This window comes from Phalaenopsis equestris, unplaced genomic scaffold (assembly GCF_001263595.1).
Source record: "Phalaenopsis equestris unplaced genomic scaffold, ASM126359v1 Scaffold000716, whole genome shotgun sequence".
In the NCBI taxonomy this organism is placed as follows: domain Eukaryota; kingdom Viridiplantae; phylum Streptophyta; class Magnoliopsida; order Asparagales; family Orchidaceae; genus Phalaenopsis; species Phalaenopsis equestris.
The window spans coordinates 227,313-243,771 of record NW_018165156.1 but is presented as its reverse complement, the minus strand read 5'-3'; the positions used below and the strand labels follow the sequence as shown (position 1 = coordinate 243,771).

The window sequence follows — 16,459 nt, the reverse complement described above, 5'->3', positions numbered from 1 at the left end:
ATATATATGTATATATACATATACATATATATATATATATATATAGTATGCGTAGTATTTTCTAGTGAACTCACAAGCATTTGAATCTTCATAAGTCAATGCATGGAGGAATTGAAACTCAGTTGGGATTTTATCATGATCATTGATATTGGAGTCAAAATTTTAAAAATGGATAAAAGAGGGTGCTTGATTTGTAAATAGCAATGTTTTGGGTGCCCTGTATGTAATCACCCCTTTTTTTTTCTTTTTTCATTACATGATGTCATTATTTTCTTAAACATTACTTAAACTTGACTGGAAATTTTTTAGTTTCTCCTGCTTAAAAAATTCCACTTTGTGGCATGTTTGGTACAATTATTGAAGTATCCATTGTAATACAAGAATCAGATGGAGACTGGGTTCGCCAACTTTCATAATTTGTGTATTTACTATTGAGTGCAAAGCATCTTCTCTCCGTTTCATTTTTAACTTAAGTGAATGCTATCAAAATTGTTTTTTCTCAATGCTTCTGCATACATTTACAGATGGATTTGACCTTTTTGAAAGCCGTCTATAAGTGTTGCTACTGATATTCACGGCCTTGATATCAAATGATATGCTACCCTTAATATGATGCAATGGATGCAATTTATTTCCATGATATAAATACTCTACAATTCATATGAGTTTAATTTTTAAATGTATCATTCTCTGTTCTTGATTAATGAAAATGACAGGTAGAGGTTACCCTAATTGATGTTTCCAGTTCCACACGCAAATTCAAAATAAGACCTCCAGAGAATGTAGATTTTGTAACCAGAGATAGTCTGCTTTACAGATTTTCCAGTCCTGAAGGTAGACCATCCTTGACTCTTCCAAATGATAGAGGTGAAGCAATAGCTATCGTAAGGAAGGCACTTGAAAGTTACCTGAAGACAGCCCATGAGGAAGGCATCCTTATGGGCGCGATAGGACTTGGTGGCAGCGGTGGAACTTCTTTGATCGCACCAGCATTGAGATCTCTTCCTCTTGGAGTTCCTAAGCTCATCGTGTCCACTGTTGCCAGTGGTCAAACCGAACCATATGTTGGAACATCTGATTTAACTTTAATTCCATCTATTGTTGACATCTGCGGGATCAATAATGTTAGTAGAGTTATATTATCAAATGCTGCAGCAGCTGCTGCTGGAATGGCTGTTGGAAGGTTGCTGGAATCTGATATTTCCAGTGAAGAAATTACTCAAAAACCAACAGTTGGCATAACCATGTTTGGTGTGACCACTCCTTGTGTTACTGCTGTTAAAGAAAGATTGACTAATGAAGGCTACGAGACACTTATATTTCATGCCACTGGCATCGGTGGTAAAGCTATGGAAGAGCTTGTTAGAGATGGCTTTATTCAGGTATCTTGAATTACTTTGTAAAAGTTTCAGATTTTTATCTGAAAATTTGATTAGAAAAAAAAATGAATTTTATGGTAAACTTTTCTTATTTGTTCTGGCATTGTATGCAAATAATTTAGCAGCTAAGTTCAAGGCTTATTGGTGTCTTGAAAACTGAACTAGGAATACCTATGCAGTGTGAGGTGAGTATTGAAGAATTATCCCTATAAACAATACAGAGGAAAAATCGGCATGTAGTATAAAGTGGGGTATACCACTTTGAATTGTACCAAAATAAATAAATGCGGGCTGGAGAGTGAATCATTAACTTTTCTGCCACCATGCAGTAGAATAGCCTGTTGAATCTATTCATAATTTCCATTCAGAGCAGATGTTTTTTCCATTTTGAGCAGTAGCTCACTGCAGTACTGTTTAATAGTACTAAGATTTGCAGCAGATTAGTTGCTTCTTTTATTTTGAATTTTTTTTACTCTGATTTGTTATTTTGACTGATAGGGTGTCCTGGATATCACAACAACAGAAGTTGCAGATTATATAGTTGGTGGTGTCATGGCTTGTGATAGTTCGCGCTTTGACGCAATAATAGAGAAACAGGTTCCTCTTGTTCTTAGTGTTGGAGCTTTGGACATGGTGAACTTTGGAGCTAGATCCACAGTGCCTAATGAATTTGATCAAAGAAAGATTCATAGCCATAATGAACAGGTTATGTCTTGCTTATCAAGAGTCTCTTGTTCCGTAATTATATTTGTTGTGAAACTAATTCAAGTTTTGTAGGATAAATTTTATGTAAGAATGTATTCATGATGTATTTTATTAAGAAATATAATTATGTCCATCTACTTCTATCTACTTATGTATTTTTATAGAAAAGCTTCTATCTTTACCTTTACTATCCGGAATCTCTGCATGGGAAAATACTGGAATTATTTCTATTCCAGCTGCCGTGACTGGTACACATGCTTTGTTTATTTCACAGTTCAATTACTAAGCCCATTCAGATCCCGCTGGAATTATTCCATCTAAATTAATAGAATGATCTTGACAAGATTAGAAAGTTATTTATTCTACTCACTGTTTTGTGCAGTCAAATTTTCAATTAGATTATATATTTGCAATGTGCATCGCATATTTAGAATTAGATTTGTATTTGGAGTTCTTTTCTTTTGCATTTGATCCTCTGTTACCTCTACACTTGATTAACTAAGAAAAGAACAACCTTTCATTCTCTTCGTTTTTCCTAATGGTAGAGAGCAAATGAGTTAATCCATATTTTTTTGCTAACCTGCTTGTGCCATGTTTTTATTGAGGAAATTCTGGAACCGGCCGGCTGCTCCTTGGGTGGGCCGGCCAGCTACCTTCCGATCATGGAAGATTGGATTGGGAGATAACTATGGAAAATCCTTTAATTAGTTTTATTTTTTTTCTATGTGGGAAATCCCTTATTCAGTTTTATTTTTTTTTTTATTATTTTTTTTTTTTTTTTTTTTCAGAATTTTTTCCTTTTCAAAATTAGATTAGATATATTTGGTAAGTTTCTAAATGAGGAGGGATTGGTTTGCCTATATATATGTACCATACATAGGACTAAGAATTTAAGCAATTTCCTTCCTAAGCAACCCTAGCTCTCCTTCCTTGCTCAGAGTTTCTCCCTGCAGCTGCCATTTCCTACAGGCCCTCCACCAGATCCTTTTCTTGCCACCGTCTCCTAGGGGTGTAAACGAGCCAAACATGAGCAAGCTTAGAGCCTGTTCGTGTTTGGCTTGTTTTGATTTCTTTTTTTACTCAAAATGAGCTTGTGTTCAAAATACTTCGTAAATAGCTAAGTTCGTGTTCGAATCAATTTAAATTCGAATTTGTTCGAATTAGCTTAGCTCGATTTTGAACTAAACTTAAGCTTGTATATTATAACCATTCCAACTCATTGGACTCAAAAATAAAGTTTTTATTTAAAATATTGTTTCATCCCCACGTCATAATTGAGTACGAATGAAAACTGAGTTTTTGATTATCATTTTTACATTTAAGTTAGATTCCTAATGGGAGTCCTTCTTCCTTTAGACAACGTGGGACTAAAAATTTGGGTGGCAGGAGATGCTCGTGGAACTCTTGAGGCAATTTACATACATAACACCTGATTTTATCTATTTACATATGTGATAAGAAAAGCCAAGCTGCAACGACAGGCAGCTTTTTGGGAGAAAAGATATTTACATACATTCAACCCATATGTACTATTTTGGGGACATTTACATACGTACCACCCAAATCCTATTTATTTACATATCTAAAACCTAAGTTTATTTATTTTATAATTACACCGCCCAAATTGTTTTTATAAATAATAAATTTTGGCATTTTTAATACATACAAAAATTAATATAAAAAACGTTTGTTCGTGTTCGACTTGTTTATAAATCGATCTAAAAAAATAGTTCGTGTTTGGCTCACTTGCTTAATGGACGAATCAAATACGAGTTATTAACAAGATGAACACGGGCAATGAGGTTTTTTGACAGCCCTTCCTAAAGGCGTTGGTTTCTTCTTCTGAATCCAGGCCTCCAATCTCAGTCAACTGGAAGTTTGATGGCAATTGGGAATTTTCTCTTCGGCGAATATCATCTTCTCTCTATGTCAGAAATCATTTTCAGCTTATCTGCAGTCTATCTCAAAAGCCCTCATCTTTTTTCTGGCACCAGAATTCTCTCTGCAGGACCTCCTTTGTTCAGCTCTAGCCGTTGGATTTTCTCTACAGCCAGAAGTAGCCATGTCGCACTTGCAGGCCCTCTGGAATTTTCTCTGCATCTTGAATTGCGATGTCAATTCGGATTAGTGGGTCAGGTTTGGGTTCGTCTTGAAAATGACTCGAGACGAATCGGGTCAACTCGAACCCTTCTCGGATAATAAACGGGTCAAAAGTCTCAAGTCGAACCCGACCTGACCCCGACCTGTTTAACCTGACCCCGACCTGTTTAACCTGTCAGCTCAATATTTTATTAAAAATTATACTTCTGATATTTAACATGTAACAAGAGGCGAATTAAAAAAAAAATGTTTTTATATGACAAGCAATGATATAAGAGTTAAAAGTATACATCAATTTTCCGTCTTAATTAGTGTCATTTTCGGGTTTTCCGGTTCAACCCGAGCCCAACCTAAAATTTTTACATGTTGAATTCTCTGACCCAAACCCAACTCGAAAATTATTTCGGTCAACCCTAACCCAGAGTTTTCGAGTCGAGTTCGCATTGTGTTCGCGTGTCAGGTCAATTTTTGACACTCCTAATCATGAAATCTCCTTGCTGCAGGCCCTCCTCCTTCGGCAAAATCCTCTTGCAGCAGCAACAGCCTTCAACTCCATTCCTCCTACAATAGAAACCGTCAGTTCCTTTCCATAACAAGCAATAACCCTAAAAAAGTATAGGTTGGATGTCCAAGTATGGGATGAAGATGCCGAGTTCAGCTCCGGAGGCTAATTCTGAATCAGAGACCACAAATTCTGTTCAGATGACTCCTGAACTCGAACATTACACAGATCACAAATTCAATGGCCATATCTTCTTTCATTGGTCTCAATTTGTGTTATATGCATTTGCGGTAAAGAGAAAGATGATCATCTCATGGGAGAGGATACAGTTACTGAGATTACTGACCCCAACTACCTCACGTGGAGGAATCAAGACTATATGATTTTTTCTTGGCTAGTCAACTCAATGACCACTTTTTTTCTCAGCAAAACTATAAAAAACAAATTAATTATCAAAATGGTGATTATTTTCTATGATTAATTATAAAGTCTATCAGAATGTATATTCGTGGAAGGGAGATTAATTATCTAGAAGGGAAGAAGGCTCCAATAGGGGAAGATTCAGTATATGAAACCTGCTATGCTGAAACCTCCATGGTAGAAGACATCAGCTCCGATTATGTCTCATTTTATGGCCAGCGAACACTAGGATAATGTAACCTAGATTCACTTAAATTTGGCAAATCAATCCCAAATATATGAGTTGAAAATTGAAGTGGGTGAATTGTCTTTGGGAGATAACATTGCCAAATTCTTCACTTCCGTGAAGGTACTATGTTAAGAATAGGATCAATTCAACAGCTAAGAATGGAAATCAATCGAGGATTACAATCATAAGAAGATGGCAGACAATCATCACATCTACAAATTCTTGGTAAGACTAAATATTGATTTGAATAAGTACGACAACAACAACAACAACAAAAAGCCTTTATCCCATTAAGTGGGTTCGGCTCATGAATCCTTTCTCTCTATTGCATCATATTTAGTGTCATTTTTTCATTTAAGTCTAATAGATTAAGATCATTTTTTATACAATATATCCAAATATTTTTTGGTCTACCTCTGCCTTTTTCAACATCAGTCGAAGCTAAAACATCTCCTCTAACCGGATCATCAGATGGTTAATGTTTAATGCGACCAAACCATCTAATACGGCTCTCTAATCTTGTCCGTCACTGAAGCTACACCAACCCTCACGGATATATTCATTTCACATTTTGTCTCTAAGTGTCAAGCCACTCATCCACCTAAGTATTCTCATCTTAGTAACACAACTTTGTTTTATGCTTCTCTTTTAAAGGCCAAAATTTTGCTCCATAGAACATTGCAGGTTTCACCACCATCTTAGAAAATTTTCCTTTCAGTTTAAGCAGTATTTTTTATCACACGATAGGCCTGAAGCATCCCTCCACTTCAACCAACCAACTTGAATGCTAGTAATAACATTCCCATCTATATAACCATCACTTTGAACCATAGACCCGAGATATCTAAAACATCCACACCTTTTAATGATTTGATCACCCATAGTTATAACTCTATTATATTGATTTGAAGAAGTAGAGGAAGAATTGGTCACGATCCTCTACGCCTCTATGAGTGAGGTATTTGTCATGTAAGAAGAAAAGAGTCACTTGAATGTTATGCTTAGAAAAAAAAATTTTTGCCTATGGAAGATTTTGTGCTAACTATATTAGATGCTATTGCTAAAAAGCTTTTAAACCACAATAAAATGAAAAATCACGAGTGTGGTGCAACCACTGTAATCAATTACGTACACTAGAAAATTTCTTGAGGATTCATGGGAAACTGATCAATTGAAAGAGCAAGACAAATGACCAACCAATTCTTGCCTCCTATGCAAACGAAGCATCAACAATCTGTTACACCAACGCTTACAGGTAATTTAGTCTTTTATTATTTGTAATTGATTGCAGGACTCGAGTATTCAATTAAATTGCTCTGATGATCTTTTTATTGTGCAAACACACAATTTTATAGTTGTAGCAGCACAACTGGTTAGTACACGCCTCTTAGATATAAGAGATACTGCACCTTCTGTCAATCAAAAAGAAAGGAAATTAGGCAGTCAAATTAAGAGTTTTCTATAATTTGATGTTTCTTTATTTCCAACATCTTTATTCTGATTTATTTCTCTTTTAGCTGACTATTTAGATTAAGAATATGTATTATTAAGTTACCTAAAATATATTATATGCATTTTATTTTGTACCTAAAATAGATTGTAAGATTGTTATTTAATTGAATGAAAGCAAAGGGAAAAGGGAATCGAGCATATTCAGTATTCAACCTATTTTTCTCAAAACTCTGACATGGTATTAGAGCCAGATTTTTTCCCTAACCACGCATAATTGTTGGAGGACCTTCGAGATTCCCTTCCCGCTTGCCTTCTTGCAGGATGGGAAGGGAGGATGCCTTGTTTCTCGTTCGTTCGTCTGCTCGTCGCCTCATGATTTCTTCAGATCTCCTTCGCTAGCCATCATTGCTTCTTCCACTTCTGCTTCGTCGGCTTCTTCGTGTAAATGAGACGACTGGAAGAGTTAGGTACATTGATGATGTTACCATCAAAATCCGTCATCTTGGCGGTGTTCTTCGTGTAATTTTGTCCGCCAAGTTCGATACGGCGCTCCCAGTGGACATGCTCGCAAAGAAGTTTGTTGATCTCATCATTGAGATCACGGAGGAGATGCTCATCGAGGCCCTCGGTTTGGATCTCAGCCGCATTGACACCAATCTCTCGGAGAAGTTCATTGCACCATCAGTCGTCATCGGCGAGATCGCGACACTCCGAGGTGAGGTATGGATGACACTCTTTGGGCTTGCGCTTCTCCTTGTTCTTCATCGCAATGAAGCGATTGAGCATCGACTGTGCCTTCTCTCTGCTTCCTCGCCCCTATCACTTCGTTCCGGTCTGTTTCATCCTCCTGCGTTGGCTTCGGCTGCTTTGTCCCGGTCTACTTTGTCCCAGTTGCTTTGGCACTCTTGAGTTTTGGCACCTCTTGATCTTTGGCACTCTCAGGCTTCGGCCTCTTGGGCTTCGACACTCTCAGGCTTCGGCCTTTCCAGCTTCGGCATTTTTTAGGCTTCAACATTTTGGGCTTCGGCACTTTTGGGCTTCGGTGCTTCGACCCTCTTAGGCTTCAGCACTCTTGGGCTTCGGCCTTTCGGGCTTCGACATTTTCAGGCTTCGACATTTTTGGGCTTCGACACTTTTGGGCTTCAGCATTTTGAGGCTTCGGCACTCTTGGGTTTCGGCATTTTCAGGCTTCAACACTCACGACTTGAGGATTTTTTGTCCCAGTAGTGTTATCAGTTTCTTATTAGCAAATTGATGTTTTCTGATCAGTCAACATCAATTTGAGGGGGGATGTCAATAAGAAAGAACGGAAATTAGGCAGTCAGAATATTCCTTATTTCCAATATCTTTATTCTTATATATTTTCCTTTTAGCTGAATATTTAGATTAGAAATATGTATTATTAAGTTACCTAAAATAGATTATATGCACTTTATTTTGTACCTAAAATAGATTGTAAGATTGTTATTTAATGGAATGAAAGCAAAGGGAAAAGGGAATCGAGCCTATTCATTATTCAGCCTATTTTTCTCAAAACTCTGGCACCTTCTTCCTCTTTTAACCATCTAATCAGAATATGGATTGACTTCATAAGCTCTAAATTTTCTTTCCTCTCTATTATTTATTTCAGTTTCTTCTGTTTCACAAGACCCCTGTTTTATGTCTAAACTTGTGCCGTGCATTTGAAATTTAATACGGTTGAAATACAATGAGAAACTCTTTCTAATGAATTCTAACATGTGAAAATGAGGGCAATATCCCTAACTAATATGCATCTTTTTGGCCACGTACCAAACAATTACCTAACACGAATAGAATTGAAAAGGGAGGTACATAGCATTGCTGCAATTGAAGTTACCTTTCTTAATCCGAAAACCCACTTTAAAGATTAGTAGCAGTTTACATAGCACATCAATGTTTTTACGAAATAAAAGTTTTACACTGTATACCCCTCATGAATAAAAAATTACTAATCCTTTCAATAACTTGGCAAGGAATTCAAATGACTCTGTTATCCCATTTACTCACTAGAAATTTATGATTTAAGTTTCACAATTTCGGAATGAGTATATAACAGTGTTCATATTATTGCAGGTTTCACTTGTGCGAACTACAGTAGATGAAAACAGGAAATTTGCCAAGTTTATAGCTGAGAAATTGAATCAGTGCACCTCCAAAGTTTGTGTTTGCCTTCCAGAGAAAGGTGTCTCTGCTCTAGATGCACTAGGGAATCATTTTTATGACCCTGAAGCAACTTATGCTCTTTTAAATGATTTAGATAGACTTATCGACAAAAACAAAAATCGACAGGTACAAGGTTTTATTTACAGCTTTCTCAGAATCCATCCATTGAATATCCTATCAAGCAACTTCTGCTTATGTACTTCAACCCGACTATCACCTTTGTAGGTGAAAATACTTCCATACCATATCAATGACCCCAAATTTGCAGATGCCTTGGTTGACTCGTTCTTGGAGATGGATGTCAAGTTTTCCCCCAGCGCAGCTTCTCAACAAGGAGAGGTTTCAGAACTAACTCATAAGAAAAATAAAAAAATGAAAGAAAATAAGGATGAAAGCAGTCTAGCAGAGGTTGATCTAAACAACTTGACTCTTTTACAAAACCCGGTTGAGTTTCCTGATGCAAGACCAGGTTTTGATCTACTCTGACACATAAGGTTTTCATTGCTTGCTTTAACTCCATACAAATCTATTATCTAAATGTATTAACTTTCTTCTTTATTATTTTGCACTAACAAATTAGGTTCATTCGTTATCATCAGCTGCCTTATCTTAATAATTTGACGCTTTTATGAATCCTAATTCCTTATTCATTTATATTGAGTGTTGCATGTCATTTTAAACTTATTTCGTGTTATTTTTTTCCACAACCTCAATCCTTGTTACCTTTAGTTTTGCTAATGCTTCATTTATGCTTTGTTGTGCATGCCTAAACCATTTAAATCTATTTTTTATCATCTTATCTTTAAATGTTACTCCCACTACGCTACATAATTATTACACGGTCATCCTTTCTAGTTTTAGTAATATTAATGTTAAGACTCTTATTTTTGCTATATAACCAAGTTGTATATCATTGACCTGTTTTCTGTCCAACATGCCTTTTATTGGCGCCTTTACTGTCCAACATGCCTTTACTGTCCAATATAGTTGTCTTCTTATAAATTTAGGTTTAAATCTCCATAATTTTTAAATAGTACTCACTCGGCACTTTTTAGTGTAACAATTTAGTCTCAACTTCAAGTTATATCTTTATCCTCTTCTTCATTCTTTTCAATAATAAATTTAAAATTAATCTTATCACCTTACTTATAATCATCTTGATTGATAGCTATTAAAATCACACTAACAAAAATTGCACATTAGATGCTTAGTTAACTTATAATAATCTTGTTTGGTAATTATTAAAATCACACTACAAAAATTACACATTGGGCACGCTTAGATTTTTTTTTTTTTCCTTCCTTTTTGTGACTAATTCTATGCTGCTTATCTTTCATATATTTTCTTCTTTTTTCATTATTATAATGTTCCACTTATTTTAGAAGAGGTCTCACTATATATAACTATATTATACAAAAAATGTAGACTGCTACATTTTGATTATCCTTCATAAGAACCTATTTTGCCAATACACAATGAATATAATGGTGTAATTCTCTACAGCGTTTTTGTAAACTCTCGGTCCCTCTAGTGCTGCTCAAATATTAGTCAAAGCTCAATAGTGTGTTTCTTTCATTAGCACAATTTTTTTATTTATGCGCAAACATCAAATCAGTTTTTTGTGATACTCAATTAGTTGCTTTCTCAAATTCATTAAAAAAAATTATGAAGATCCTTTTCTTACTCTTTATTAATTACTTTTCTTGGCACAAGAGTCACTTTTGGTATAAATTTTAAATTGATTCATGGCATAAACTTGAGGTTAATTCTTTAATAGTGATTTAATTTGTTGATGCCAATGTTTTAGGACTTCTCCCATAATTTTATTGTAATACATAAGCTTAATTTCCTTGTAATTATCGCGATCATGATCATTTCCATTATTCATTAACATTGGTTCCAAATGCTTCATCTTCAATCATTTTACATGCAAAATTCCATCAATTTTTTTCTTAAGCATCACCTGTAATTCTCCCAATATCGGTGGAGTATATTAGTGGATATTTTAGCTATGTAAAGCTTTACTTCTATGAATCTTCTTCAATGCCAACTTCACTTTTTTTGAATTAATTCATTGTATATTATTTGTTTATTTGTAAGTACTTCTTTCTAAGTACTCTCATTTAATAATGTTCAATGCAGCATGTTCACCTCCCTTGATGTTTTCATCTTTAACTACGTCCTTACTGTCTTTAATTTACTTTTATACATCTTCAAGGCTAACTCTATTTTATATAGGGCCATTTACTTACATACCGCCCAATTCCTATGTATTTACATATCTAACACCTAAACTTTACTTTTTACATTTATACCACCCAAATGTTTCATATTGCCTTTAAAATAAATAAATAAATAAATAAATAAAAATGTTTCGTATTAATACCACCATTTCAACTTTTAAAATGTAAAAGACACTTTTTTATGCATAGATAAGGTGGGATGGATGTATATAAAAATTAAAGTTGAGGTGTTAGATATGCAATACATAAGAACTGAGTGGTATGTATGCAAATCTTCCTTTTATTTATTGTAGAACTCATAAGCTAAATTCTCGTAAAGTTTATATCTTGAGGACTTGGCATCCACAACTTTAGGATTTGCTGTTTATCTTTCTTTTTCCTCCCCTTTTCTCTCTCTTCTTTTCGAAGACCCCATGTTTCTTTTAATTTTTATCTCCACTTCTCCTAAAATTTTTGTGCACCTCAAACAGCTCATCGGTGGTGTCTGTTACCTCGCCTTCATGTATCTCTATGTTATCCTGTTTCACTTTATCCAAATTGTAATGAAGGTCAATAATACAGAAAGGAACAGATAAATTAACAAATTTGGTTCTTCACGGACTCTCTTAAACTCCCTTCCTGGCCTCTTTTATTATTTGGTTCATGGATATTCTTACAGCATTTTAATAAAGTTTCGGTCGGTGATTATAAACTAGCATTAATGAACATTTTATGTCTTCAGTCTATGATTTTTGGAGAAGTGTCATACAATTCTTGTTATGAAATTCTCTGCATTGTTTGCTTATCATTCTGCAGAAACTTTGAGGAAGACCCATGCTATATTAGAACAACTGAAACAACAGATAAATCAAAGTGTGCCCATTATTGGCGCCGGAGCTGGAACGGGCATATCTGCAAAATTTGAAGAAGCTGGAGGTGTGGATCTGATAGTGGTATACAACTCCGGGCGATTCCGCATGGCCGGAAGAGGTTCTTTGGCAGGGCTATTACCTTTCGCCGATGCAAATGCTGTTGTACTTGTACTCGACATGGCTAATGAAGTGTTGCCTGTGAGTTAATCTAACTACTCAGACTATCAATGGAAGAAATATTTTATTTAATTTTGCTAAATTACATAATAAGGAATGATAAAAGGAAGAAACTTTCGGCATTGTTAAACTATTCCATAGATGTGTAATTTGGTTTTAAAAGACGAGAAACACCAACTCAGGAAATCTTTATCTAATTTTTTATTAGGATAAATTTTAGTGGCATTTATATGCATACCAGACAATACTTATGTATTTACATATCTAATAGTTAAACATGCATATTTACATGAACACTAAAATCTTTAACATCAAATTAAAAATATCACCATCACCATCTTCGTAGAAGTAAATTACACATTTTTATTTATGACACCAAATTGTTTTAAGTCTAAATATCAAATTTTGGGTGTTTGATATGTAAATAAATAAGAATTGTGTGGTATGTGTGTAAATCTCCCTAAATTTTAAATGGAAGTTTTACATACATACCACTTAATTCTTATGTATATACATATCTAGCACCTAAAATTTCATTTTTACATGCATGCCGCATTTTCAATGCATGAAAAGTTATAATTCACTTTAAAAAAGTTGAAAAATTGGTTTTTTCTTTTTTTTTAGGTGAGATGAACTTTTTGGTGGTATAAATGTAAAGACAAAAGTTTAATTGCTAATCAAAGTAAATTCAATGGTTTTGTGATCCACCCTAAACCGAAATATTTTCTTTTAAAAGAAAGAACCGAATTAACTTTTCTTTCTCTACAAATCCCCCACCCCCTCCATAGGTTGTAAAGAGAGTACCAGTTCTCGCTGGGGTGTGTGCCACCGATCCGTTTCGTCGAATGGACAATTTCCTAAAGCAGCTAGAAGCGACTGGATTCGCTGGGGTTCAGAATTTTCCAACCGTTGGACTATTCGATGGCAACTTCCGCCAAAATCTGGAAGAGACAGGGATGGGCTATGGGTAGGTGCCTCCACTATCTTCTTTTCTTTATTATTTTCTTCACATCAGGTATATATTATTTTGGGGCATTTACATACATACCATCCTATTCCTCTACATTTACGCATAATAACTCCTAAACTTTATTTTTTACATTTATATACCACTCAAAATTTTCATTATCACATAAAAAATACCAGCATTCTAACTTTTAAAAGTGATCTACACCTTCTCATGCATATGAAGAGTGGCATTATAAAAATTAAAGTTTAGCTGTTGGATATGTAAAGACATAGAAATTGAGTGGTATGTATGTAAATCTTTCTATTATTACTTCAAATATGCGACTCACAATAAGATGGCCATTCTTATTTTTCTGCTCTAGATTGGAGACTGAGATGATCAACAAAGCTCATAGAATAGGCCTCTTAACAACTCCATATGCTTTCAATGAAGATGAAGCCTCTCGGATGGCTAAGGCTGGTGCGAATATTATTGTGGCACACATGGGCCTTACCACTGCTGGATCAATTGGTGCACAGACTGCTCTTACATTGGAGGAAAGTGTACACCGCGTTCAAGCTATTGCAGATGCTGCAGTTGCTGTAAATCCTGATATTATCACCCTTTGCCATGGAGGTAAACTTCTAATTATGCACCTCCCATTGTTTTTAAGTTTCAACATTGAGGGGCATTTATATACATGCCACCCAATTTCTTTGTATTTACTATCTAACACCTAAATTTTTCTTTATTACATTTATACCACACAAAGTTTTCATATAACATAATAAACTTGTTTTTAAAAGTGAAATACAACCTTTCATTCATGAGTGGTATGAATTTAATAATTGAAGTATAGGTCTTAGATATGTAAATACATATGATTTGAGTGGTATTTAAGTAAATCTTCCTTTATTTTTATGAAGTATTTTTACAGAGACTAATGGGATTGTAGTAAAATAAGAGACGTTTAAGGTTAAGGGGGTGAAAAGTGAGAAATAATTATATTTTGGTTACAGGCCCTATATCTGGTCCACGGGAAGCAGAATATATACTAAAGAGCACGAAGGGAGTCCATGGATTTTATGGGGCATCTAGCATGGAGAGACTGCCCGTAGAACATGCCATCACAGAGACGGTGAAAGAGTACAAATCCATCTCCATAAAGAGGGACTGATCCACATTCACCTGAACCGGGCCATTCCTTCTTCTCCTTTCACTGCCCGTTAAAATTTACCCATTTGTTGGTGAAGCTGGAATTATGCAAATAATGATTTCCAACTATTTTGTTTTATCTTTAATTCTAAATGAATTTTTGTATTTTGTTCGTGCCTTTAAAATTATTTTATTGTGACTATCATTACCTCTCTTTTTTTCCTTGTGAGAAGGCTCCACACGGCCTTTTCCATCTCTATCTTCGGATGACATAACCAACGAAGGAATCAATATCTTTCTTCTCCAATGGGTTAGGGTTTAGGGTTTAGGGTATGAACAAGATCTATGCCCATTATTGAAATAATTAACAAAGTCTCACAGGAATTAAATTCAGAAAAATAAACTGCCTCTCTCTTTCATGATCCCCTATTAATTGATTCCACGACGAATATAGGAGAGGCAGGCGAAATTCTCTTAATTTTTAAAATCCCACAACAAAGCAACATAACAAGGCAGCATGAAACTCGCTGGCAGCCAAACTATAAATAAAGAAAAAACAAAAGTGCATTCATCATAATAATCTACTTATGAAATGCTGATGAAGCACACGGTGAAGCATTGTTAATATTCTCTGCTTCCCCTGAAGGATAACTAACTCTGCTGAATACCCTCGTGCATTCTGCGTCAAATATTTTAAAATAATTTTAGGGTTTAGTAATATATAAATAAATAAATGAAATTCAATAATGTCAACAAAGAAAGAAGAGAAAGAGGTTAAATTTCTAATACCGTTTTAATGAGAGGGCTCTACACAGCCATTTCCATCTCTATCTTCTGATGAGGATCGTAACCAACAAGAGTGAAATCAGATGCAGTGAAGGAATCAATATCCTTCTTCTCAGGATTTATCTTCAGAATCTGAGTTTGTATTTCAAATCCCATTAAATATGTCAGTAAATTAACAACAACAACAACAAGCCTTTATCCCACCAAGTAGGGGTAGGCTACATGAATCCTCATTCTCCATTACGTCTTATTGTGTCATATTTTGTCTTATTTCATTCTCCATTACGTCTTATTGTGTCATATTTTCATTTAATTCTAATAGATTATGATCATTTTTTATACAATTAGCCCAAGTCTTTTTAGGTCTACCTCTACCTTCCTTGACACAAATCAAATATAAAACATCTATTCTCCTAACAGGATCAGTAGATGGTCGTCGTTTAATGTAACCAAACCATCTAAGACGACTCTCTAATCTTGTCCGCCACTAGAGCTACACCAACCTTATCACAGATATATTCATTTCGCATTTTGTCTCTAAGTGTCAAGTCATTCATCCACTTAAGCATTCTCATCTCAGCAACACAACTTTCTTTTATGTTTCTCTTTTAAATGTCAACATTTTGCGTCATAAAGCATTGCAAGTCTCACCATCATCTTGTAAAATTTTCCTTTCAGTTTGAGCGGTACCTCTCTATCACACAATAGGCCTGCTGCAGGCCTGCTAGGCCTGCTGCATTCCTCCACTTCAACCAACCAACTTGAATTCTATTAATAACATCCCCATTTATATCACCATCACTTTGAACTATACACCCGAGATATCTAAAACGATCATACCTTTTAATGATTTGATCACCCATAATTATCAATTATTTGATCACCCATAATTACAACTCTGCCACTAGAGTTACTACTACAAAAATTACTCAAATGAAGGTCTTTAGACTCCAATGTAGACCTCAATAATTCAACTTACTATTTCTCGTCTAATCCACAAGAAGGATATCATCAGCGAAAAGCAACCACCTATAAATGTCCGTAAGAGGTTCCATAACTGAAGTGAAAAGATATGGGCTTAAAGCAAATCTCTGATATAATCAAACTGAAATAGGAAAAAAGTTGGTGTGACTCATACCTGAGTACCAAAGTTTAAAACTTAAGCTATCAATCTCCTTAGTCTTTTCTTCAACCCATTTAGTTTTTTGAATATAAAAGATATTTATCTTCATATGAACATAATATCAACTAATTTCATTGATTTAACTGTGAGAGTACCTACTTCAGTAAATTAAACTTCAATTATATATATATATATATATATATA

The 16,459-nt window shown here is 34.9% G+C and overlaps 2 protein-coding genes across 6 annotated transcripts in view; one reads left to right on the top strand and one right to left on the bottom strand.

Moving 5' to 3' along the window:
• The window catches only part of LOC110030425 (UPF0261 protein RA0729-like), a 26,883-nt gene extending 12,372 nt beyond the window's left edge, over nt 1-14,511 (top strand). Inside the window, exons 2-9 of the mRNA XM_020733134.1 lie at nt 717-1,382; nt 1,878-2,084; nt 8,882-9,097; nt 9,197-9,440; nt 12,010-12,263; nt 13,031-13,209; nt 13,574-13,827; nt 14,211-14,511. Of these exons, the coding sequence (XP_020588793.1) occupies nt 717-1,382; nt 1,878-2,084; nt 8,882-9,097; nt 9,197-9,440; nt 12,010-12,263; nt 13,031-13,209; nt 13,574-13,827; nt 14,211-14,368 (2,178 nt within the window). The 3' untranslated portion in view covers nt 14,369-14,511. The remainder of the gene's footprint in view (nt 1-716; nt 1,383-1,877; nt 2,085-8,881; nt 9,098-9,196; nt 9,441-12,009; nt 12,264-13,030; nt 13,210-13,573; nt 13,828-14,210) is intronic.
• Nucleotides 14,512-14,682: 171 nt separating this feature from the next.
• LOC110030414 (putative bifunctional dihydrofolate reductase-thymidylate synthase) overlaps nt 14,683-16,459 on the bottom strand; it is a 53,203-nt gene continuing 51,426 nt past the window's right edge. For all 5 annotated transcript variants that reach the window (XM_020733115.1, XM_020733112.1, XM_020733114.1 and 2 more), the window contains 2 exons: nt 15,136-15,264; nt 14,683-15,025 (listed from right to left, as the gene is read on the bottom strand). In XM_020733115.1, the coding sequence (XP_020588774.1) occupies nt 15,154-15,264 (111 nt within the window). In that variant the 3' untranslated portion in view covers nt 14,683-15,025; nt 15,136-15,153. The remainder of the gene's footprint in view (nt 15,026-15,135; nt 15,265-16,459) is intronic.